This window comes from Moschus berezovskii, chromosome 9, assembly GCF_049115385.1.
Source record: "Moschus berezovskii isolate FMDL1 chromosome 9, NW_MosBer_1.0, whole genome shotgun sequence".
Lineage (NCBI taxonomy): Eukaryota > Metazoa > Chordata > Mammalia > Artiodactyla > Moschidae > Moschus > Moschus berezovskii.
In genome coordinates, this window is record NC_142468.1 from 64,375,469 (window position 1) to 64,402,102 (window position 26,634).

Consider the following 26,634-nt stretch of genomic DNA (forward strand, 5'->3'; position numbering starts at 1 on the left):
AAATCAATTGCCCTTATGTATTAGAGTATTTCTGAGCTACTTATTCTGTCCGATTGATTTATATGTCTGTCTTTAATTTAAATACCACACTGTGTTAATTCCTATAGCTTTATAACAAATCTTAAAATGAGAAAGAACAAGACCTTTAACCATGTTCATCTTTTTCAAATTTGTTTTCGATGTTTTCACTTTGTATTCCCACGTAAGTTTTAGGATCATCTTGATTTCTGCAGAAAGTGTGATAAGATATTGAGTGAAGTTTTCTTGAATCTGTAGATCAATCTGAGAACAATCTGAGATATTTAAGTTATAGAATTGAGGATGATTGATATTGGCAATGTATTAATACCAAACAAAGAAAAATCTGATTTGCTCCATTTTGGTTTTACCTCTCTATCGTGTGTAGTATTGTTCTATGAAAATTCAAGAGCATATGTAAGATTTTTCAATACCCTTTTTTTATTTTTTAGATACTGCTTTGAGTATTTTCATGGATATATGGATATTTATCATAAATGCATAGGAAGCTAATCATTTATTTAAGAAATTCTCAAGGGTTTCTTTAAAACAAATACCTCTTGGGTTAAGGCGTGCATGCATGCTCAGTGACTCCATTGTGTCTGATTCTTTGTGACCTCATGGACTGTAGCCCACCAGGCTTCTCCCTCCATGGGGTTATTCCAGACAGAATACTGGAGGGATCTTCCCGACCAGGCATCAAACCTGAGTCTCTTGCATCTCCTGCATTGGCAGGCCAGTTCTTTACCACTGCACCACCTGGGAAGCCAGTTTTTGTTTTTCAAGTGGTCCATAGTATTCTTGCCTGGAAAATCCCATGGATGGAGGAACCTGGTGGGCTACAGTCCATGGGGTCGCAAAGAGTTGGACACGACTGAGCAACTTCACTTTCTTTTCTTTCTTATAGTATGTTTATTTTTGTGCAGGAAACACAAATGCAGATGCCTACTAAGCTATCTGGTACTGTAAATATGTGATCTGTAGGGGCTAGTATGAAAATAAGAACTGGTTAGGCTTGCTGTGTATGCCCGCTTTTTAGAAAACAATATACAACCTGTTGCTGCCAGAGTTCTATATCTGACCATCAGAGCTGCCATTTTGAAGTTCCGCTTGAGTCCACAGTTTCTTCAGGATGGGAGGACACATATGATAACATTACTACTTTTGTATAATTGTGAATATAGGGAATTTATAGAATAAGCAGGATTTCTCTAAAAGTTATCTTGTATGAAAAAATTAGAACTAACACATTGAGAATTCCAGGGCTCATTCCAACCTCTAGGGCACATTTTTATAATACAGACACATAGGATGTAAAGAACAATTATTCACAGGGAAAGAACACTTATTAACCCATGAATTTATTTGATAACAAACAGCATTCTCTTTAGTACCTTCTAGCTACATTGGAAATTTGGAAGCATGGTGAACTGTGATCATCCAGGAGAAAGGAACACAGTAGATACAGCTGTGGTCTTTATTTTTACAATGATAAAACAAAAATTTTATGTAGATTCTGTTTTCAAAGTTAATCATATCTAGTTGTTTTTCCCTACATTGAAAGGTAACCCAAACATTTCTAAGTAAAGTTATCAGAATTGTGTAATTGAAATTAAAGCATCAATTATTTGGGGTATATATCATACTTGCTTTAGATTTAAAATTAACTTTGCTCTGTATCCTTCCCAATATTGAGTTATTTTTTTTTTTAATTTTTTGCCTCCTGTAATGGCTTTGCAGTTCTTAATGAGATAGGAATGGTATTTAGCAATACTTTTCTTTTTGGTTATCAGGCTACTGTGTATGTATATGTATTCTTATGTGGTAATGATTTCTTAGACTGTTATTTCCAAAAAACTGCTATGTGTACTTTATCAGGAAAAAAAACTTTCCATTTTAGTTTTGTTTGTACTGGAGCACTGCAATGATATTTTAATTTATTTTCATAGACCCTAAGGCCTCTGTGGCTACATAGTGTAAATAAGATCCAGTTAAAAATGATTGAGATCTGTTTCTTACAAGATTCAGGCAACTCTCTATCAGAGATACAGAGGTTACTAGGCAAGGCTCCTCCTAACTTTGATATTACAGGGAGAAATCAAAGAGAACATTCAAGATGGAAAGCAATAGCATGTATAATATACAGAACGATGATAATATCTTCAAATATTGGCCACCCCTCTGGTTGACTGGGATAATGATTGGTATATAGGGGCAACAGTGGACCACAAAGCTGGAAAGATATATTGGGACTGTATATACTGTGGATGGATTCAAATGACAGATCATAAGCTGCTTAGTTTTAATATTAGAGAATTACATTTGTTTTAAAGATATTATGTTTTGCTGTTCAATAACAATGTCTTGTTTTTAATAAAATAGAATTTCTGAGATAATGAGATACATCTGCCTCACGTGCACATTCATACTAAGTTAATATCAACTTGAATATTTATTTTACCATACAGTAGAAATACAGAACCTTGACTGCACCTTTTTATAGATCATGCTTTCAGAATTAAATTGATCTGTGTTCCTGAGGTGGATATGAATTAATAAGCATATAAGTCTAAGAGGAATAATTATGCTCTTCATACTTGCACTCACTTAGTATTGGGTATGCTGGATAGCATATATTTGTTATCTATTTAGAAGTAAATAAATTCACTTTTAGAGCTAAAAATGAGTGTGAATTGATTTTTTTTATTGATATATGAAAGTAAATATTAAAAGAAAGTTCAAATTTCTTTTCTAAGTAAAATAGCAATACTGTTTCAGGTTATGGGTATCATTTCATTAGGCAATAATCACCTTTGGTAAGAGCCTTTCCTTTATTATTTTTTTTTTTTTGGTAATTAATTTATTTTTTATTGGAGGCAAATTATTTTACAATATTATATTGGTTGGTTTTGACATACATTGATATGAATTCGCCCCGGGTTTACATAAGTTCCCCCTCCTGAACCCCCCTCCCACCTCCCTCCTCCCCTCATCCTCCCTCTGGGTCATCCCCGCATGCCAGCCCTGAGCTCCTATAACATGCATTGACCCTGAACTAGTGATTCGTTTCACATATGACAACATACGTGTTTCAATGCCATTCTCCCAAATCATCCCACCTCACCCTCTCCCATAGAGTCCCAAAGACTGTTCTATACATCTGTGTCTCTTTTGCTGTCTCGTATACAGGGTTATGATTTGCATCTTTCTAAATTCCATATACATGCGTTAGTATACTGTATTGGTGTTTTTCTTTCTGGCTTACTTCACTCTGTATAATAGGCTCTAGTTTCATCCACCTCATTAGAACTGATTCAAATGTATTCTTTTTAATGGCTGAATAATACTCCATTGTGTTTATGCACCAAAGCTTTCTTATCCATTCGTCTGCAGATGGACATCTAGGTTGCTTCCATGTCCTGGCTATTATAAACAGTTCTGCAATGAATATTGGAGTACATGTGTCTCTTTCAATTCTGGTTTCCTTGATGTGTATGCCCAGGAGTGCGATTGCTGGATCATATGGCAGTTCTATTTCCAGTTTTTTGAGGAATCTCCACACTGTTCTCCATAGTGGCTGTACTAGTTTGCATTCCCACCAACAGTGTAAGAGGGTTCCTTTCTCTCCACATCCTCTCCAGCATTTATTGCATGTAGACTTTTGGATAGCAGCCATTCTGACTGGTGTGAAATGGTATCTCATTGTGGTTTTGATTTGCATCTCTCTGATTATGAGGGATGTTGAGCATTCTTTCATGTGTTTGTTAGCCATTTTTATGTCTTCTTTGGAGAAATGTCTGTTTAATTCTTTGGCCCATTTTTTGATTGGGTCATTTATTTTTCTGGAATTGAGCTGCAGGAGCTGCTTGTATATTTTGGAGATTAATCCTTTGTCGGTTGCTTCATTTGCTATTATTTTCTCCCATTCTGAAGGCTGTCTTTTCACCTTACTTATAGTTTCCTTTGCTGTGCAGAAGCTTTTGATTTTAATTAGGTCCCATTTGTTTATTTTTGCTTTTATTTCCAATATTCTTGGAGGTGGGTCATGGAGGATCCTGCTGTGATTTATGTTGGAGAGTGTTTTGCCTACATTCTCCTCTAGGAGTTTTATAGTTTCTGGTCTTACATTTAGCTCTCTAATCCATTTTGAATTTATTTTTGTGTATGGTGTTAGGAAGTGTTCTAGTTTCATTCTTTCACAGGTGGCTGACCAGTTTTCCCAGCACCACTTGTTAAAGAGACTGTCTTTTCTCCATTTTATATTCTTGCCTCCTTTGTCAAAGATGAGGTGTCCATAGGTGCGTGGATTTATCTCTGGGCTTTCTATTTTGTTCCATTGATCTATATTTCTGTCTTTATGCCAGTACCATACTGTCTTGATGATTGTGGCTTTGTAGTAGAGCCTGAAGTCTGGCAGGTTAATTCCCCCAGTTCCATTCTTCTTCCTCAAGATTGCTTTGGCTATTCGAGGTTTTTTGTATTTCCATATAAATTGTGAGATTATTTGTTCTAGTTCTGTGAAAAATATCGTTGGTAGCTTGATAGGGATTGGATTGAATGTATAAATTACTTTGGGTAATATACTCATTTTTACAATATTTATTCTTCCAATCCATGAACATGGTATATTTCTCCATCTATTAGTATCCTCTTTGATTGCTTTCAGTAGTGTTTTATAGTTTTCTATGTACAAGTCTTTTGTTTCCTTAGGTAGATATATTCCTAAGTATTTAATTCTTTTCGTTGCAACAGTGAATGGAATAGTTTCCTTAATTTCTCTTTCTATTTTCTCATTATTAGTGTATAGGAATGCAAGGGATTTCTGTGTGTTGATTTTATATCCTGCAACATTACTGTAATCATTGATTAGCTCTAGTAGTTTTGTGGTAGAGTCTCTAGGGTTTTCTGTGTAGAGGATCATGTCATCAGCGAACAGTGAAAGTTTTACTTCTTCTTTTCCAATTTGTATTCCTTTTATGTCTTTTTCTGCTCTGATTGCTGTAGCCAAAACTTCCAGAACTATGTTGAAGAGTAGTGGTGAGAGTGGGCACCCTTGTCTTGTTCCTGACTTTAGGGGAAAAGCTTTCAGTTTTTCACCATTGAGGATAATGTTTGCTGTGGGTTTGTCATATATAGCTTTTATTATGTTGAGGTATGTCCCTTCTATTCCCACTTTCTGGAGGGTTTTTATCATAAATGGATGTTGAATTTTGTCGAAGGCTTTCTCTGCATCTATTGAGATAATCATATGATTTTTATGTTTCAGTTTGTTAATGTGGTGTATTACGTTGATTGATTTGCGGATATTGAAGAATCCTTGCATTCCTGGGATAAAGCCCACTTGGTCATGATGTATGATCTTCTTAATATGTTGTTGGATTCTGATTGCTAGAATTTTGTTAAGGATTTTTGCATCTATGTTCATCAGTGATATTGGCCTGTAGTTTTCTTTTTTTGTGGGGTCTTTACCAGGTTTTGGGATTAGGGTGATGGTGGCCTCATAGAATGAGTTTGGAAGTTTCCCTTCCTCAGCTATTTTCTGGAAGAGTTTGAGTAGAATAGGTGTTAGCTCTTCTCTAAATTTTTGGTAGAATTCGGCTGTGAAGCCGTCTGGACCTGGGCTTTTGTTTGCTGGAAGATTCTTGATTACAGCCTCTAGTTCCGTGCTTGTGATGGGTCTGTTCAGATTTTCTATTTCTTCCTGGTTCAGTTTTGGAAAGTTGTACTTTTCTAGGAATTTGTCCATTTCTTCCAGGTTATTCATTTTATTGCCATATAATTGCTGATAGTATTCTCTAATAATCCTTTGTATTTCTGTGTTGTCAGTTGTGATCTCTCCATTTTCATTTCTAATTTTATTGATTTGGTTCTTCTCCCTTTGTTTCTTGATAAGTCTGGCTAGTGGTTTGTCAATTTTATTTACCTTCTCAAAGAACCAGCTTTTGGCTTTGTTGATTTTTGCTATGGTCTCTTTTGTTTCTTTTGCATTTATCTCTGCCCTAATTTTTACAATTTCTTTCCTTCTACTGACCCTGGGGTTCTTTATTTCTTCCTTTTCTAGTTGCTTTAGATGTAGAGTTAGGTTATTTAGTTGACTTTTTTCTTGTTTCTTGATGTGTGCCTGTATTGCTATGAACTTCCCCCTTAGCACTGCTTTTACAGTGTCCCAGAGGTTTTGGGTTGTTGTGTTTTCATTTTCATTCATTTGTATGCATATTTTGATTTCTCTTTTGATTTCTTCTATGATTTGTTCATTATTCAGCAGCGTGTTGTTCAGCCTCCATGTGTTGGCATTTTTAATAGTTTTTCTCCCATAATTGAGATCTAATCTTACTGCATTGTGGTCAGAAAAGATGCATGGAATGATTTCAACTTTTTTGAATTTACCAAGGCTAGATTTATGGCCCAGGATGTGATCTATCCTGGAAAAGGTTCCATGTGCACTTGAGAAAAAGGTGAAATTCATTGTTTTGGGGTGAAATGTCCTATAGATATCTATTAGGTCTAACTGGTCTATTGTATCATTTAAAGTTTGTGTTTCCTTGTTAATTTTCTGTTTAGTTGATCTATCCATAGATGTAAGTGGAGTATTAAAATCTCCCACTATTATTGCATTATTGTTAATTTCCCCTTTCATACTTGTTAGTAATTGTCTTACATATTGCGGTGCTCCTATGTTGGGTGCATAAATATTTATAATTGTTATATCTTCATCTTGGATTGATCCTTTGATCATTATGTAGTTTCCTTCTTTGTCTCTTTTCACAGCCTTTGTTTTAAAGTCTATTTTATCTGATATGAGTATTGTTTCTCCTGCTTTCTTTTGGTCTCTATTTGCATGGAATATCTTTTTCCAGCCCTTCACTTTCAGTCTGTATGTGTCCCTCGTTTTGAGGTGGGTCTCTTGCAGACAACATACATGGGGTTCTTGTTTTCGTATCCATGTCTTTTGGTTGGGGCATTCAACCCATTTACGTTTAAGGTAATTATTGATAAGTACGATCCCGTAGCCATTTTCTTTATTGCCTTGGGTTCGAGTTTATACACCCTTTCTGTGTTTCCTGTCTAGAAAAGATCCTTTAGCATTTGTTGGAGAGCTGGTTTGGTGATGCTGAATTCTCTCAGCTTTTGCTTGTCTGTAAAGCTTTTGATTTCTCCTTCATATTTGAATGAGATCCTTGCTGGGTACAGTAGTCTGGGCTGTAGGTTATTTTCTTTCATCACTTTAAGTATGTCTTGCCATTCCCTCCTGGCCTGAAGAGTTTCTGTTGAAAGATCAGCTGTTATCCTTATGGGAATCCCCTTGTGTGTTATTTGTTGTTTTTTCCTTGCTGCTTTTAATATTTGTTCTTTGTGTTTGATCTTTGTTAATTTGATTAATATGTGTCTTGGAGTATTTCGCCTTGGGTTTATCCTGTTGGGGACTCTCTGGGTTTCTTGGACTTGGGTGATTATTTCTTTTCCTATTTTAGGGAAGTTTTCAACTATTATCTCCTCAAGTATTCTCTCATGGTCTTTCTTTTTGTCTTCTTCTTCTGGGACTCCTATGATTCGAATGTTGGAGCGTTTAACATTGTCCCAGAGGTCTCTAATATTGTTCTCATTTCTTTTGTTTTTCTTTTTTCCTCTCTGTTTCATTTATTTCTACAATTCTATCTTCTAGCTCGCTTATCCTGTCTTCTGCCTCTGTTATTCTACTGTTTGTTCCCTCCAGAGTGTTTCTGATCTCATCTATTGCATTATTCATTGTATATTGACTCTGTTTTATTTCCTCTAAGTCCTTATTAAACCTTTCTTCCATCTTCTCAATCCTTTTCTCCAGTTTATTTATCTGTAACTCCATTTTGCTTTCAAGATTTTGAATCATTTTCACCACCAAAATTAGAAATTCTTTATCAGGTAGATTCCCTATATCTTCCTCTTTTGTTTGTGTTGGTGGGCATTTATCTTGTTCCTTTACTTGCTGGGTATTTCTCTGCCTCTTCATCTTGCTTATAATGCTTTGCTTGGGGTGGCCTTTCCCTCTTCTGGCTGTTTGTGGAGATCTCTTTATTATGTAGTTTCCTCTCTGTGTGTGGGGTTGGACAAGTGACTTGTCAAAGTTCCCTGGTTATGGAAGCTTGTGTTGGTGTTCTGGTGGGTGCAGCTGGATTGTTCTCTCTGGAGTGCAATGAAGTGTCCAGTAATGAGTTATGAGATGTCAGTGGGTTTGGAGTGACTTTGGGCAGCCTGTATATTGAAGCTCAGAGCTAGTTTCCTGTGTTACTGGAGAATTTGCGTGGTATGTCTTGCTCTGGAACTTGTTGACCCTTGGGTGGTGCTTGGTTTTAGTGTAGGTATGGAGACGTTTGATGAGCTCCTATCGATTAATATTCCCTGGAGTCAGGAGTTCTCTGGTGTTCTCAGGATTCAGGCTTAAGCCTCTTGCCTCTGGTTTTTGGTCTTATTCTTGGAGTAGCCTCTAGACGTCTCTATCTGTCATTTCCAAAGTGGTTCCCACTGTTTTAGCTTCTGTTTGCTGGTCTCTTCAGTGTCTAATTTCCGCCCTGATACTAGCGGGTGGGTGGACACTTTTTAAGGCTCAGTTGTTCAGTCCTGTTCTGGGAAGGGAGGAACACTGCAGTCGAATATCTCTGGCATCTGTGGGGAGTGCTCGCAGCGTCTCGGCCACACTGGGTTTGCCCCCGCTCACAGCACGTATGCTGTCCCAGTCTATACTGCACAGGCTCTAGGTTGCTCTGCCGGGAACTATCTGAGGCCAGCGCCGGGTTGTATGCACTTCCCAGGTCTGAGCGGCTCAAGTTCAGGTTCTCAGGTACTCCACAAAGGCGCAGACTTGGTTGGGCCTGCGATTTGTGCCTTCCCCGGTCCGAGCAGCTCAGGGGACCAGATGTTTGGCGAGCGTGGTCTCTGCGACTTATCGCCTCCCCAGTCCCCGCCACTCAGTTTTCTGGGTGCACAACCGGCTCACCTTCTCAGGGGGATATCGACTGGCCCGATCCCAAGAAGTCCTGAATAGCAACAAGCCTGTCTGCAGTTTGTATCAGATGTCTTTCTGGGGCCGCGGTTGCCCGCTCCGGCTCTGGCTGCGCTCCCTGCCTGTCTCGGCGGGGGATGGGGGATGGGCCGACCGCAGCCGGCTCACTCTGCTCAGTCCTTTATTCTGTGAGCGGGGCTGGCCGAGTCGTAGGTTAGAGCTTTCCGCCTTTTCATGGGGAAGCTATCCCACAGTCTGCTTTGCTCTCCCCAGTTCTCTCAAATTGTTCTCGTGGCATTGAAGCCCAGTCCTCTCTCTAGGCAGTTCAGCCGGCTCCTCCCTGCCCAGCCCCTGCTCGCTAATGGCGTATGCAGGCGTCTGCGCTGCTTCTCCGCTGGGAGTTACCGTTTGGCGGGTAATCTGTGGGTTTTTAAAAAATCTTAAAAAAAAAAGAGGGTTATGTGGCCCTCTGAGCTTCCAAGGCTCGCCACAGATTCGCCAGTGAGAATGTTTCCTGGTGTTTGGAAAGTTCTCTCTTTTTAAAGCCTCCCTTCCCGGGACAGAGCTCTTATCTTTTATGTTTTTTCCTACCTCCTTTCGAAGACAATGGGTTGCTTTTCTGGGTGCCTGACGTCCTCTGCCAGCATTCAGAAGTTGTTTTGTGGACTTTACTCTGCGTTCAAATGTTCTTTTGATGAATTTGTGGGGGAGAGAGTGGTCTCGCCATCCTATTCCTCCGCCATCTTGTTCCCTCCTTTATTTATTTAAAAAGTAGTTTTAAAAGTTTAAATCTAGGTGTTTCAAATAATCTTGTGAATGTTAAACAAACTTGTACTTAAATTTTATAAAATACACGTATTCTTGCTATTTCTCCAGAGCTTTTGTGAAGATGTTCATGACATCATCTTGTGCATTGTAATTACACCATCTAATTGCAAGACTGAACATATTTACATCAATTATGTAATTAGTTATAATTAGGCTAATTAGACTAATTATACAATTAGACAATGATTAACTGAAAATTCCTTTTTACAAATCATAGAAATTCACATGAAAATATAAATCATTTTAGTTCAACCCAAATGATTCTCCAGTCATATGATAGCTTAACCTTGGGAGACGGTGGACCTAGAAGTCACAATAAGTTATTTCTCCATTCCATCTGTCCTTCTCATGTGTTCACTTTGCTGCTCTGATCTGCATAAAAATTAACTGGGATATGGTATACACAAACCATTATATTTGTTGGACAATATCTGTTGGATTTTAAAGGGTAAGAATCATCTCGAAAGTAAAGTTTTAAAAACACACTATTACTATCACTACCTAGTTTATAGTCTTTATTTTTAGATAACTTAAATACTAGCAGCATTTCTAACCACAAGAAGTTAGGTATATACAATATTTCAAGAATGCATTAACTGCAAGAATGACCTCTTTATTTTAATGGCCAGAGCTTCATTGCTATTGGTTTGAATGTACTTGATTGTTTCATCAGTCCCTTGGGGCTTGCTTCCTATTTACCTTTGCTTGTTAATAGTGGACTGTTCAATTCTTCCGTGGATGGTCCCTAACTCAGCTTCTTAAATCTATCATTCATCTTACCCTAATATCAATATTTCTTTCATTCTTACTATTAAAATTAGAGTTAACGTGGTTCAAAATTTTTTACTGAACACATTATTTTAGAACAATGAGTTGGATCTATTCTTTTATTTTTTTAATTTTTATTTGACTATAATTGATTGACAGTGTTGCGTTAGTTTCTGCTGTGTGTATGCGTGTGTTCAGTCATATCTGAATGACTGCAATCCCATGGACTGCAGCCCTCCAGGTTCCTCTGTCCATGGAACTTTCCAGGCAAAAATACTGTAGCAGGGTGCGTTTCTTACTCCTGGAGATCTTCCCAACGTAGGGATTGAACCTGAAGTAAACCATCTTTATGTATACATATATCTTCTCCACTTTGGACATCCCTCTCACCTCCCATCCCATCCATCTAATTCATCACAGAGCACCGAGCTGAGCTCCTTGTGCTTTACAGCAGATTCCCACTAGCTATCTGTTTTACGCATGGTAGTGTATGTATGTCATTATTTCAAGGAAGAGTTTGCAAACCAAAAATCTCTTACCTCTGAGACAGTTTCTAAAATTATATTTTTCCTGCATGCTTTCTATTTTCTGAGTTAATATCTTTGATCTAGTTATACCAGTTGTGTTTGTTTACATGTTTATGTATGTTTCTTGTAGTTTGCATTGTATATTTATATCAATCCTGCCTTTCCACTATATAAGATAAGGTCACTTTAAATTCCATCCTACAATTTGTGCAGTGTTTTGCTGTGTGCTGTAGTTAGTCACTCAGTTGTGTCCGACTCTTTGTGACCCTATGAACTGTAGCCTGCCAGGCTCTTTGTCCATGGGAATCCTCCAGGCAAGAATACTGGAGTAGGTTGCCATGACCTCATGAAACATAAATGTACAACTTGATGTGTTTTTTCACAGAGATCATATTTCTCTTAGTAGCATGAAGATAAAGAAACAGAACTTTTGAGCACCTTCTCTATGGTTGTAGTTAATTTTAAGTCAAAAGCTTGTTATCTCTCAAAATTTCATAGACAGGAAGTTTGGCATAACGTTTGAAAGAATTTGAAAGGATTTACTTTCTCTGATACAATTTTTCTTTTTTAACAAAGATTAAGGAGAAGCAAGAGAGTTACCATGTATTTATTCTAGTAGTGCAAATGAAGATATCTAATTTAAAACATATATAAAGAAAGAATTAGTTTCCAATTGATTATTAATGTGGCAAGTATTATAGAAAGGGCAGAGAAAGTCAGGGGAATGTTATAAGAAATACAACATCATAAGCAAAGGGCAGAATGCATGGTGGGAAAATGTGGTCTAATTTTTGTAGATTTTATGTTTTTGTACATTTTATTTTTGAGTCATTATAATTATATACTATGACTACCTTACTTCTTGTAGAATACGGTCAGTGGGAAGATCAATTTTAAGTACATCCTGTCAATCAACATATATTTATTAAGCAATGATACAAAAGGTTCCCTATTCAGTATTCTGAGTGATATAAGATGACTCTGCCCCGAGGAATCTCATGATTCAGTTAAAGAACATGTTAGCATGTTGACTAATAACTTACAACCAAATACTAAATAATGATTTATAAACAGATACTTTGGTATAAAAATGTAACAGAAGTTACAAAGAAAGAGAATTTAATTCTGAGAAGGTCAGAAAAGACTGCTTGTTTGACTTCGTATGAATAGAATGTTAGATTTCTAATTAAAAAAAAAAAGGTATGACACCAGCAACAAAGGTTTACTGTATAGCACAGGGAACTATAGTCAATATCTTGTAATAACCTATGATGTTGCTGTGCACCTGAAACATTGTAAGTCAACTATACTTCAAAAATATATAATATATTTACAAAAAAAATAGACTTTACAGAGTAGATACAACTGTTTTTTGAACTGCACTTTATTGCAATGTAAAAAGATTCATATCAAGGAGTAGTTTTCTTTAAAAAAAAAACAACAGAGTTTAAAATTATGAAAAGTCATCTTAAAATAATGATGAAACTAATTTGGTATGAATAAATATTAAATAAAAATAAATGAATACATAATAAATAAATTAGTTTGTGTGAGGAATAAGGAAAAAAAATAAAATTTTTCTTGGACTGCATGGAGTCTCAAATGAGCCACTGAAGGTTTTTGAAATAAACTTTCAGAGTAGGAGAACTATTTAGGGTTTTCTAGCATGACAATGACACGATGATGACTTGTATGGTGGGAGCATGCAGAGTGATTAGAATAAAGTAGAACAGCAGTTCTCAATAGTAGGTAGTACATTACTTTAGTCAAAATAGACACTCAAGCTGAGTTTGTCAAATCCATGGTTGATGAGGGACTACAGCAAATATCATGCCTACAGATTGAAAAGTAAAGGACATTTATAAAAGAAAAATTAAAAGACAGTCCAAGGCATTTGATGCCATTGAATGAGAGGTAATGAGAGACATTGAAGAGTGAATTATGACAAGTCTTGAGTCTGGAATAGGAGGAAATGATGGTGGTGATCATTAAAAAGTAGCAGAATATCAGAAGAGAAAATTTATATGAGGTGAGGCAGTCAGTGTGAGTATAGTGCAGTGATGAGCTCACTGAGTTTGGTATGACCTTCTATGTTTGCTGATGAAAATCTTTGTCAGGCAGTTATCAAAATACATAGATGAGGTCAGAGGTCAGAGTTATAAATAGAAATGGTGGAAGAGGACATTCATAGAGAGGTCAAGGGGAGTCCAAGAGAAAATAAATTCAATCTGGAAATGAGAGACAAGTCTAACTTTGTTGACAGAATATGAAGTGGCTTTTTTGGGGGTAGGAGCTCAGTATTACAGGAAGAATAGACATCAGTAAAGGAAAATAACAATAAAAAGAAGAGTCAGAAAGAATTAGAAAACCAAGATTGAATGTCTTAAGAGATCCAGATGGGATGTGTAGACACTCAAGTGCAAGAGCATAATGGCTAGCGAACATTGCAATTAAAAAGAAAGGAAAATTTTGGAAAAGCAGGATTTCATTAATTGCAATACTATTGGCTATTTTTCCAAAAGTGTATGTGTTTTGGCTTAGAAATTTGTTAGGTATCTATACATAAATGCTAACTGAAACCATGATAATGCATCAGATTGCTCTAGAAATATAGTATTAGTAGAAGTTTGCAGACTAAAATTTGTATATTAGAAAATGAAATAAAGGTAACCAAATAGTGTCTAAATTATTTTATTTATAATTTTTTACCTACACACAAGGTGCTGTCAAAATAGCAAAGGTAATCTAAAGTTTTAGAAGGAAGTGGAGAAGTATACACACATAAAAATTAAATGAAGATTTATTAAGATTTATTGAATTTTAACAAAAGAGATTATAGTGACATTGGAAGTTTCAGTGAAGTGTTGAAAAATATCCAGAAAATCAGGATTAATTATAATTTGCAGTCCATGGGGTCGCTACGAGTCAGACATGACTGAGTGACTTCACTTTTACTTTTCACTTTCACACACTGGAGAAGGAAATGGCAACCCACTCCAGTGTTCTTGCTGGAGAATCCCAGGGACGGGGGAGCCTGGTGGGCTGCCGTCTATGGGGTCACACAGAGTTGGACACGACTGAAGTGATTTAGCAGCAGCAGCAGCCAGTAGAAACAGAAACAAGGAACACTGGCAGAATATAATCAATTTTATGTAAATAAAGAGACTTTATCATTAAATATGCATCTAAATGGCACCATTTATCCTTTGTATGTATTTAAGAATTGTTATCACTGCATGGTTTATTTTAGAATATTGACTGTATTTATTAATGTCTATTGAATTCATATCAGGCGCCAAGCAGAAATAAATTCTGGGGAAATAAATATGTATAAGCAAAACATATAGTGGTGTTTTATGTTGGTACACCAACATTGAGTTGGTGTTTATGTTGCTTTTAGTTTGAGTTGAGTTATGTTGGTAACACCAACATTGAGTGGTGAAATATAAGTATTCATAGTACTTTTAATTGCAAAAGAATTTGTTTAAAAAGTATCTCACCTGTGATAAATCCTCTGCTAGGTGCTTAGGACATACTACTGAGAACAAGACAGACATAATCTCTGCCCTGTTGGTACTTACTGGCAAGGGGGTAGTATGGCAGAAAATAAATCCATTACCAAAATAAGTGGAAAAAAGAAACTAACTGTGTTATAACAAGACATAAGCAGACCTCACAAAAAGGGATTCTTCTTTTTCCAGAAAGTAAGGAAAGACTTACCTCTGGAAGTGAGGAGCCTTGGGATTGAAGAATGAGAGAAAATTGGTTAGGCATACAGAAGTAAGGAACCAGGCATGTGCAGAGGGTCTGTGGCCACAGGAAGCTGAATATGTGGAAGGCATTAGGAAAATGAGAGGAGTCAGGAGAGGCGAGGAAAATGCAGGTCACAAAGGGCTGACAGTCATGTTAAGAATTATTATGCTTATTTTTAAGAACAATAACATGCCATTCCTTTGATTTAAGCAGAGAGAGGGCATAGTCAGATTTCCATGTTAAAAAAAAAAGTCCTAATTCTAGATTAGATGATCATATTTGCTTGGATTCTTAAGCTATACTGAGCACAATCAGAAATTTCTCAGCTGAATGTTGGGCTTAGAGCATTATGGTTAAATATAAATAAAAGAATGTTCAAGATCGGATGTGTTGCAAGGTCAATAAGAGAATCTGAGATGGAGATACTGAACATATGTATATGAAATAATCTTTGAAAATCTAAGATTCCTGTTGCTAAAAAAGAGTAGATTTAGAGGAATAGACTTGAAGTCTATTTCGGGATATGTTGAGTTTTAGGTATCTACGAGACATAAAAATGGACAAAATTGACATAAAAATTTTACTGTGTACATCTGAAATTGAGACAGTTCTGGAATAGGGATAAAGACTTGAAGAAAAGGGCAGGAATATAGGGCTTGCAGTATAAATTCATCAGCAAGGATAAAATCATTTAAGGAAATTGAGTTTGAGTGAACTCGGGAGTTGGTGATGGACAGGGAGGCCTGGCGTGCTGTGATTCATGGGGTCGCAAAGAGTCGGACACAACTGAGCGACTGAACTGAACTGATAGGGCTTGCAGTATAAATTCATCAGCAAGGATAAAATCACTTAAGGAAATTTTATAAAGTTTGATTAACTGTGGAACAAATAAAATTCCAGAGAATACCAAAAGTCAAGTGTTAAGGAGAGAAAGAAAAGTAAAGAAATCTAAGCAATGGCATTCAGAGGTACAAGGAGGAAGATATAGTATCTTTTTCAAAAGATTATATGAGTCAACTGGTTCTAGAATAACATATTCTTTCTCTATGCTTTCTAACTAAGCACACTTTTATATGCATTGTATATAGATATTATGAAAGCTCTGTAATACAATAAACACATATTTTAAATATAAATTCTAGAACCACACACACTGACTCTTTGTGTATTCTGTGGGATGTATTTGCATCTGCTTATACAGAAAAAATGCAATGTCTTTCATACAAAAACTTTAAAAGATATGATTATTATATATCCTAGTGAGGAAAATATTGTTTTAAGGTGTGACTGTTTTAATTTTGCCAATGAATGAAAGGATTTAGCCAAATGCCTATACACACTGAAGATTTATTTGACGTTTCAAAAACACTGTGTACCTGCCTATGCTAGTTTTGGGGGGCGGGGGGATTCTTTTTATTTTTGCAAATGAACAGGACATGTCTATGTATTAAATCACTAAGTATTCTGATTCTTTTGAATAATGTATGAAAGTATTGCAATTTTTAGGACTTGAATGAAGTTCCTTAAGTAAAATAAAAGAAACACATGGTTCTGTACAGATGTTATCTGGAAAAATTAACATTTTGAAAATTGCTATACTAAATAAGATGTCATTGGGAGACATTTTTACCATCTCCATAATTAAGTTACTTGTGAGAGAACTATTTTGAGAGATACATTAATAGCTTTAGCTGGTAAAGAAAAAAATCCCAGGAGACCTTATTTGAATTGGGCCAGGTTTTTTCATCATCTTATTGTTGTTGGTGGTTCTTTTTATCTTTTGAATAATTTCAGCATTTTTGTATGGGCTTTTTGGTTCATCAAGAGTGGATAAGACATTTTTGGCAACTTGCCTAATTTGAGTCTATCTGCAATTCTGCAGATTTACCCAGGAGATTTAGACTTTAAATTCCTGAATGTAAAGTACCAAGAACAAAAATAATATAAAAACATCATGAACACTCTTTAAATGCAGTTTTTGATCTATCATCTGCCATCGCTTCATATACACAAAATATTTATGTATATAAATTTAATTATTTATCATTAGATTGACTTCATTAACTTTGTTTTCACAACAGTGTTTCATTGATTGTCTCATCTTCAGAATCCTTTTCTTTCATAACATTTCATGTTGAAGTCTGCATAGATTACACTGTTTGTTGAATAGACTCCATTATTAAGTACACTATTCTGATCTTTGCATAATTATTTGCATAACTACCACCAGAAATTAATCCCCCCCTTAGGAAGTTGGTTTGCAAAGCAATTGTTATGAATTTTCATTCTGTTTGTTAGTTTTTATCTCCAAGCACACTGCACTATGATTTTTAAATGCAATATATTTTTAAAATTTAGGGCATTTTTCTTAAATAAATGACAGTATGCCATATTCTGATAATATGATTTAAAATACAATGTCATTATTCATCCATTTATTAATTTGATTACCACTGACTTTTTCTAATGACTTTTTCTACATTTTCAGGGTGAAACGAAGATCTTAAAACTAAAGAATCTTCGACCGCAGGACTATGCTAATTATAGCTGCATTGCTTCAGTGAGGAATGTATGTAATATCCCTGATAAGATGGTGTCATTTAGACTTTCCAATAAAACAGGTATGGAACTACAATCTGAATGTTTTATGTTCATTATCCACAACAAATATTTTTAGTCTCTATAACTTTTTAACAGACCAAATGATTTCTATAGTATATGTAGGAACAGTGTCTTTTCTTTCCAGAAAATTCTGTGATACATGAAAAATTTTTTTTATAATTGGAAACTGTAAAATTTAACTGCAATAGAATCCCATGTAGGGCATTTGTTTATATAGCAAATCAAATTATAATTCCTTAAAATGATGCTTGCCTAGATATCACAAATCAGTCTATATTTTGTTCAAAGAAATTTCAGAGAAATACTAGATTTTTCATATGAAAATTTATGCTCCAAATTGCTAAAACTGTTTTGTGATTCCAAAGCTGAGTAAAAGAGCCTTTCGCTTACTCTGTTTCATGTCAAGAAAGCTAATTGGTAATTTCAGGTAGGTATTTTTAAGAAATTATTTTTGTAGAAAACGTCAAACCATTAACAAGATTTCCACTTAAGTTAGCCTGTGTTTAGTAACATAGACCTCAGAATAATTGCAAACATGTTGAGAATAATTGCTTGAATGAAAGAGCAAAGAGAGAGCATGTGAATGAACTACTTTTGTAAGTTTGTATATGAAAAATCACAATAAATTAGAATTTGAATGGATTTTGAGAAATTTTCAGTGGCAATTAATGAGGTTTTGCTCTTGTAAATGTATAGAACTTTAAAAAGTGCTTTACCCATTAACGAAAACCTTGAAAACTGTAGGTTTTGGTGTTCTTCAGTTTAGGTCCTGGCTCTGCCACTTATTAGCTCTTATTAAATCTTGTTGAGCAGGTTACTTTACTCTTCTTTGCCCCAGTTTCCTCATAAACTCATAAAGTTATAGGAAAGGATTTATGAGTTAATGTATACAGAATGTGGAACACACTTATTTGTTCCTCTGACAGTGAGCTAGTAGTCAGCAACTTCATCTACTCATTTGGTAGAAATATTAAATCTAGAGCTTTTTGGAAAGATGAGAAAATTGTGTTCTCATACTTTGACCTGTAAAAGGTCAGTTTTCATTCTAATCCCAAAGAAGGGATGCCAAAATCCCAAAGAATGTTCAAAGTATTATACCATTGTGCTCACTTCACATGCTAGCAACGTTATGCTCAAAATCCTTCAAGCTAGGATTCAGCAGTATGTGAACTGAGAACTTCCAGATACACAAGCTGGGTTTCGAAGAGTTGGAGGAACAAGAGATCAAATTGCCAATATCCTTTGGATCATGGGGAAAGCAAGGGAGTTCCAGAAAAACATCTACTTCTGTTCCGTTGACTATGCTAAAGCCTTTGACTGTGCAGATCACAACAAACTATGGAAAATTCTTAAAGAGATGGGAACACCAGACCACTGTATGTGTCTCCTGAGAAACCTGTATACAGGTCAAGAAGCAACAGTTACAACCAGACATAGAACAACCGACTTGTTCAAAATTGGGAAAGAAGTACAAGGCTGTATATTGTCACTCTGCTTATTTAATTCTATGCAGAGTACATCTGCTTTTTTAACTTCCATCCTGGGCTGGAGGAAACTCAAACTGGAATAGAGATTGTAGGGAGGAATACCAATAACCTCAAATATGCAGATGATACCACTTTAATGGCAGAAAATGAAGAGACCTCTCGGCTCCATCCTGGATACCTGAACCATCGTTACTCCATTTTGATTTTTAAATGCATCCTTTTTATTAATGATTAAAGCAAATGTGCAGTGCATGTTGACAGACGATAAGGCAGGCTGTTCTGGTTCAAGCCAGATCATGTGTAAGCCAAGCGACTTCACCATATCTCAATGTGTATGAATATTTCTTCCATTCAGTGAAATGACGAATAGCATAATAGTGGATATATTATTACTTATGTTACAGCCTTGCATTTGAGAAGTGTTTTATTAATTTTAAAAGTATTTAATGTTTATCATTTCAGTTTATAACTACTGACATGTAAACAGGTGGATTTTTTTAGTCACGTGTTTTCCCATCACCTGACACATAACAAACTGGCCTACAGCAATTAAAATATTTTCATTTGGACCTACTGTATAGCACAAGGTACTCTGCTCAGAACTGTATAAAGCATCTAAATGGGAGAAGAATTTGAAAAGAATAGATATATATATATAACTGAGTCACTCTGCTCTATACCTGAAACTAACAGAACCTTGTTCATCAACTATACTCCAATATAAAATGAAAATTAAATAAAATAATTTTTTTTAATTTAAAAAGTATCCTCATTGGGTTGTTTTGAGGATGAAATGAAGTAAGACAAACAAAAATTCTTAAAGATTAAAGTACAATGAAATTGCATTTAATTTTTTATTCTGAACATATATGTATGATTTTATTACTTTTCAATTTCCACAGCTAAGAAGGGATGGAGACAGAATTGGTCCCAATGTTTGAAGGGTTATTTTAAAATAGGAGACTGACTAGCTATTCAGATCTTTTTGTAGATCTGAGAAAATGAACTTAAATTTCAGTCATAGTGATTTATTAGAAATAAATGATTTAGCCTAAAGTGGAGGGGAGAAGATTATCACAAAAATTTATAGGCTTTCCAACTCCTGAAATCTTGTAAAGCAGCTGGGTGACTATTTCCAAGATAATTTTTAACAATAATTTTTAACAGTTAGCTCAGAAAGCAGAGATTTGACTACCTGTCCCATGAAGAATACAAGATCACTTTCCGCTTTCTGGTCCGTTATTTTTTAAGCAAAAATATTATATGTCTAGACTGAACAAACTATTATTCTCTTTTATGAATATTTTGAATATTCCCTTTTATAAATATTTCACAACATTTAGATGGACAAACATTACAAAATGAGCTTCAGAGTTATGGTAAATAATTGAATTGAAAAATATAAACTAGTATCTTATTTGATTCTTTGTTGACTATAATCAGGTATGTCGTGTGCCTGGTGTTTTTCATATTCAAACCAGGTTTGCTTAAGCACATTTCCCCTCTGATTGTGCTCAATGTTAGAAGAGTCCATGCATTTCAAATAAGTTAAGTTTTCATCATCTGCATGCAAATAGGTCTGTAAACTAACAAATAAGTTCATAGTTTTACTAACATCAGGAGATCCTAAGTCACCACTGCCATAACTAATATGAGAGTCAGGTTTTTAAGTTTTCCTTCTTGTGAATCTCTAAATAAAAAGTTCCCACACTTCTAACACTTAGTGTACACAATGTCAAGGAAAATGTGTAACTTATTGAGGGAAAGATATTCTATTATAAATATTGTAATGTTTGATTAATCTCCTTTGTAATATACTTAAGAGTATAACTTTGGAAATAATAATTTTTGTATAGAGATCAAATAATTTACTAAAAATGTATATTTTGTACAGACAAAATTTCATTTTAACATCTTTATAGTCAAATAAACTTTTAAATTTCAATCACTCTATTGACTGGACTTGCACAATGCCCAACCAGCACGTGAAGATGGAAATAATGTCTACTGTGGATGAGGGTTGCTGAAAGGTTTTCTGGCAGAACAATTGCATCGTGTAGTATAGATTCCTGAGCCTATCCCACACCTACTGAATTAGAATTTCTAGGGAATGACCTGGCAATGTATACATTTTAAACATATATAAATGCTTTGGAAAACAAATGTCTTTATTGTCAGACTGTTTTCCATGAACCTTTTACATTTTGTGAATAGGAACTTCCACTGATAAAAATCAATTTTCTAGACCTGCTTAAAAAGGCAACTGCTAGGTGTCATTTTAAAAGTCAGTGTCATCTACAGATTTACCAATAATGTGTTTCTTAACTTTCTTACTATGAAAAAGCATCATAGAAGAGCTTGAAATTATATATCTGTCATGGAGTATCCAATCGTTTGTTGGTCTCTGTTGACTACTTGCCATGCTATGAAAAATTTTCTGTTACATAAATATTATTATTTATCATACTAATCTAGTTGTCTTAGACCTCATCATGAACAATTCATAGAATTTTATAAAACATAAGATAGCTTGTTTGTTGATTTTCAGTTGTCATAAACTTAGAGCAGGTCTAAAAATCGTTTTGATAGTTTTTCAACTCCCTTTAGGAAGACAATGAATATATTACCTTTTGATTGGTAAATTCTTAATGTACTTGTATTTTTCATAGTTTATTAAAATAAACCTGTTCAAATTTAAAAATTTAGATTATTAATAAATGAAAGTATATTTTAAATTATCATTATTATGGTAACTATAAACAAAAATTTCTCAGATTATGTGTATTTCTAACACGAGGACACCTATAAATTATAATAAAACAGATATAATTTACTTTAATATATTTCAAGCACTTCTATGTTGATGACATGATTTCAAAGGCAAATAAGAATTAAGCATGTTACTTTAGGATGAAATACATATTTTGTACCTACTTGGGAGGTTATGATGAATTCCATAAAGAAATGAGACAGGTGGTGCTGATTTTACTAAATTATATAGGTCTTCTGATTCAGTCTGCTCAAATTTGGCATTTATAAAATTATCCAATTAGGATGTTTTCCATAAATGTGTATTACATCTAGGAACCAAGTCATCCCAAAAATATTACTGACTATAGAAATATGGGAAACATCTACATCCTCCTTCTTTTCTGCTTTCTCTCTTTCTTCTTTCTCCTTCTTTTTCCTCTCTAATCTGTTCTAGTTTAATTTTACCATGGAAAAATAAAGAGGTTAGGAAACATCTGTTCCCTTCATTATATAATCATTATCTGTTATTCTTTTATATAACCTGTGGAAAAGTTGTAATGCTCAGCAATTTCTGTGAGACCTAATATAAAATGTTGTGTATGCTGTGATCTATTCATAGTAATTCTCTTCTATGTTTAGAGGAATTTAAATTATCTAAGTGTTATGATAAATAAATAATACTTCAGTTATAGGAATTTTATGGAGTTGTCTGTAATAGGAATAGTGTGAACATAAGCACCTTCTCTTGTAGAATAGTATATCCCATTGTCATAGAATACCAGTATAAAGATGAAAGGAAATGACTAGGGAAGCTTTGCTGTCATCTGTACCTGAGTACTAACCTCAAAAATATTTCTTAGCCATGTGTATATTTGAACTTCTTTCCTTTAGGCGAACTCCACAGCGTCTAGCCATGGAGGTTATAAGCACCACTTATTAAAAGAAAAAGAAGAAACGGAAGAAAAAGGAAAAGAATTGGAAAAAATGTTTTATTTTTTATATACTAAAATCTTGGGAATATGAATGCCTTAGCAGATTTTTTTTTAAATTATGCATAATGCAGGTTTTCTAAACAACAGTATTTACTACTAAAGACACGAAAAGAATACAAGCAATATTATTGCAATTTTATTGATAGGCCATATAATTAGAGAATGAGATGGTTCCTACAACTCTCTTGCATGGATTTTGAAGTTCAAAAGCCTAAGGTTCATACTTGTTTTTCTCAAATTAGAGATTTTATTTAGCTTCTCTAAACTTGTTTTTCCCCTCTTTAAAACAGAGATAGCAGAGAGATCCATATTATTTTGTTTTATAGACTGTTTAGTTCAGTTCAGTCGCTTAGTCGTGTCTGACTCTTTGCAACCCCATGAATCGCAGCACGCCAGGCCTTCCTGTCCATTACCAACTCCCGGGGTTCACTAAAACTCATGTCCATTGAGTTGGTGATGCCATCCAGCCGTCTCATCCTCTGTTCTCCCCTTCTCCTCCTGCTCCCAATCCCTCCCAGCATCAGGGTCTTTTCCAGTGAGTCAACTCTTCGCATGAGATGGCCAAAGTATTGGAGTTTCAGCTTTAACATCAGTCCTTCCAATGAACACCCAGGATTGATCTCCTTTAGAATGGACTGGTTGGACCTCCTGCAAGAGACTCTCAAGAGTCTTCTCCAACACCACAGTTCAAAAGCATCAATTCTTCAGTGCTCAGCTTTCTTCATAGTCCACCTCTTACATCCATACATGACCACTGGTAAAACCATAGCCTTGACTAGACAGACCTTTATTGGCAAAGTAATGTCTCTGGTTTTTAATATGCTATCTAGGTTGGTCATAACTTTCCTTCCAAGTAGTAAGCATCTTTTAATTTCATGGCTGCAATCACCATCTGCAGTGATTAAATAAATAAAACCTGACACTGTTTCCACTGTTTCCCCATGAAATGATGGGACCAGATGCCATGATCTTTGTTTTCTGAATGTTGAGCTTTAAGCCAACTTTTTCACTCTCTTCTTTCACTTTCATCAAGAGGCTTTGTAGTTCCTCTTCACATTCTACCGTAAGAGTGGTGTCATCTGCATGTCTGAGGTTATTGATATTTCTCCCAGAAATCTTGATTCCAGATTGTGCTTCTTCCAGCCCAGCATTTCTCATGATGTACTCTGCATATAAATTAAATAAGCAGACTATAAATGCCCTTAAATGAAAAACGTTTAGGGATTCCAGCACATAACAAATCCAATAAATAGTCATCATCATTGGGCTGTTAACCTTGATAATGGAGAGAAAGAATAAAATTGTTTCATCAATAGTCATGGTGAGATGAGGACAAGAATCTTAGATTTTTGCTAGGATATGGTATATAGCTTTAGTCATTGATTACTAATCTTCAAATAAGTTCTCTATCATTTTTAAATTACTTTTATCAGTGGGTAAATTAAGTACTACTATTTTCCAGAAAAATCTATAAGAATTAATACTTCTTTTGTCATATGTCCATCAAACTATAATTGACAGAATGTTTAACAGAAATATAAAATACTATTCTGTGAAAATGAGAAGAAATTAAATAAGCGGAGAGTCGGTCACGACTGAGCGACTGAACTGAACTGAGCTGAACAGATTCATTGTCTGAGTGCTCCATCATTTCCTATGGTAATTGAACCTATATATGCCCTATTCTCATTAATGTAGCTTCATAATATGAACATACAGATCTTGAGTATGCAGTGAATCTGGGGACAGAAGCAATGGTTATTATGGGGCTTCAACTTTGGTCTTTCTAAGACTATTTTCTGAACAACAATGTGACCCAAATTTTCCAAAATTCTATTACCATAGTAACAGGAAGTATGCATATTTCTGGGATCTCGCTACACCTGTACATTTTATTGTCTTAGCAATGAATTTTTCATGTTCACTATATCCAAGGTGAACTTAGACTGTGAACGCTTATACACAATATTCCTCATAAACTATTAACTTGCCCAGAAGACATCATAACTCAGATATAGTTGATAGCTAAGCAAAGTAGATTTAAAAAGAAAAAAAATGTTAATAAAATGAAAGGAAACACTATTTTAAAAAGGGTATAAATTATTGATATCCTATCTTTAAAAGTGAAAGTATTAGTTAGTCATGTCTCATTCTTTGCAATCCCATGGTCTATAGCCCACCAAGCTCCTCTGTCCATGGAATTCTCTAGACTACTGGAATGGGTCGCCATTCCCTTTTCCAGTTGATCTTCCCTACCCAGAAATCAAATCCAGGTCTCCTGCATTGTAGGCGAATTCTTTACCATCTGAGCCACTAAAGAAATGTTGTCTTACAACTTAACCAAATACTTTGAAGTATGTCAAATAGTCTGTATTTTAGCAAACATCTAGACCAATTCATTGATGATGTTTCCCAGCTTTACACAGTTATTCTTCAAATGCTATTAAACTATAATTATAATTAAACAATTTAAAAGTTATTTACAAGAATAAAGGAGTTCAAGTCATATGATATTTCTTTCAGCAAGTTGGGTGAGATCATGCTAAAATAAAGCAATAGAATTTTTACACCTTAGAACAATTAATTTTTAATTTTATATTGCAGAATTGTAGACCTTGGCTTAGTAATTAATAAGGTTCTATTGTTCTAGTGAAACTGCTGAGAAATGTGTTATTATAGATAATAATTCAGTTGCTGGAAATACACTTAAAGGTTCTTATATGGTTTTGAACTTGCCATGTACAACTTCTAGTTTAGAATATTTTTATGATGATTCAGTGACAAAGTTGATTTAATACATTACTGGATCTCATGATGATATACAATAATTTCCATAAGTGCATGTAGTTAATCCCATTTTCTTTTTACCCAAAATCCTAGAATAGATTTTATCAGTGAATTGTCTTGAGGGTTTCCAACCATCTCAGTTTGTCCTGGACTGAGTGAAAGTCCCACATCCTATAATCTCAAGTAAGCTGTTATAATTGGTCACTCAATGGTCTAGTTCACACGCAGCCCACCCTCGTATGGAATATGAGTCTCAGTGTCAGTTGTTAACACTAGTTCACATGCAGCCTTAAGCAGCTCTACAGAAAGAAGCATTTGTGAGAAAAACCAAGGTGTAGATCCTGACTCTCCCCAGTTGTGTGACCAAGTCCTTCGACTCTTTGAACATGCTTTTTGCTAAGCCATGTTGATAGCGTGCTATGGGTGGGTAATCGATTGATAGAAAGAGAATATTTACTCTCAGATTTCTTTTTTATTTGCACGGTAACACTAACATCTTGACTATCTTGTTCGTGAAGATCTTCTTTGTACAGTTCTTCTGTGTATTCTTGCCACCTCTTCTTAATATCTTCTGCTTCTGTTAGGTCCATACCATTTCTGTCCTTTATCGAGCCCATCTTTGCATGAAATGTTCCCTTGGAATCTCTGATTTTCTTGAAGAGATCTCTTGTTTTTCCTTTTCTGTTGTTTTCCTCTATTTCTTTGCATTGATCACTGAGGAAGGCTTTCTTATCTCTCCTTGCTATTCTTTGGAACACTGAATTCAGATGCTTATATCTTTCCTTTTCTCCTTTGCTTTTCGCTTCTCTTCTTTTCACAGCTATTTGTAAGGCCTCCTCAGACAGCCATTTTGCTTTTTTGCATTTCTTTTCCATGGGGATGGTCTTGGTCCCTGTCTCTTGTACCGCAAGGAGATCCAACCAGTCCATTCTAAGGGAGATCGATACTGGGTGTTCATTGGAAGGACTGATACTAAAGCTGAAACTGCAATACTTTGGCCACCTCATGTGACGAGTTGACTCACTGGAAAAGACTGATGCTGGGAAAGGTTGGGGGTGGGAGGAGAAGGGGCAACCGAGAATGAGATGGCTGGATGGTATCACCGACTCTGTGGACATGAGTTT

At 35.2% G+C, this 26,634-nt stretch overlaps 1 protein-coding gene across 1 annotated transcript in view; it reads left to right on the plus strand.

The window, feature by feature from the left end:
• MDGA2 (MAM domain containing glycosylphosphatidylinositol anchor 2) overlaps positions 1 to 26,634 on the plus strand; it is a 962,529-nt gene that overhangs the window by 575,504 nt on the left and 360,391 nt on the right. The window contains exon 5 of the mRNA XM_055436380.2: positions 17,360 to 17,492. Coding sequence (XP_055292355.1) covers positions 17,360 to 17,492 — 133 coding nt within the window. The remainder of the gene's footprint in view (positions 1 to 17,359; positions 17,493 to 26,634) is intronic.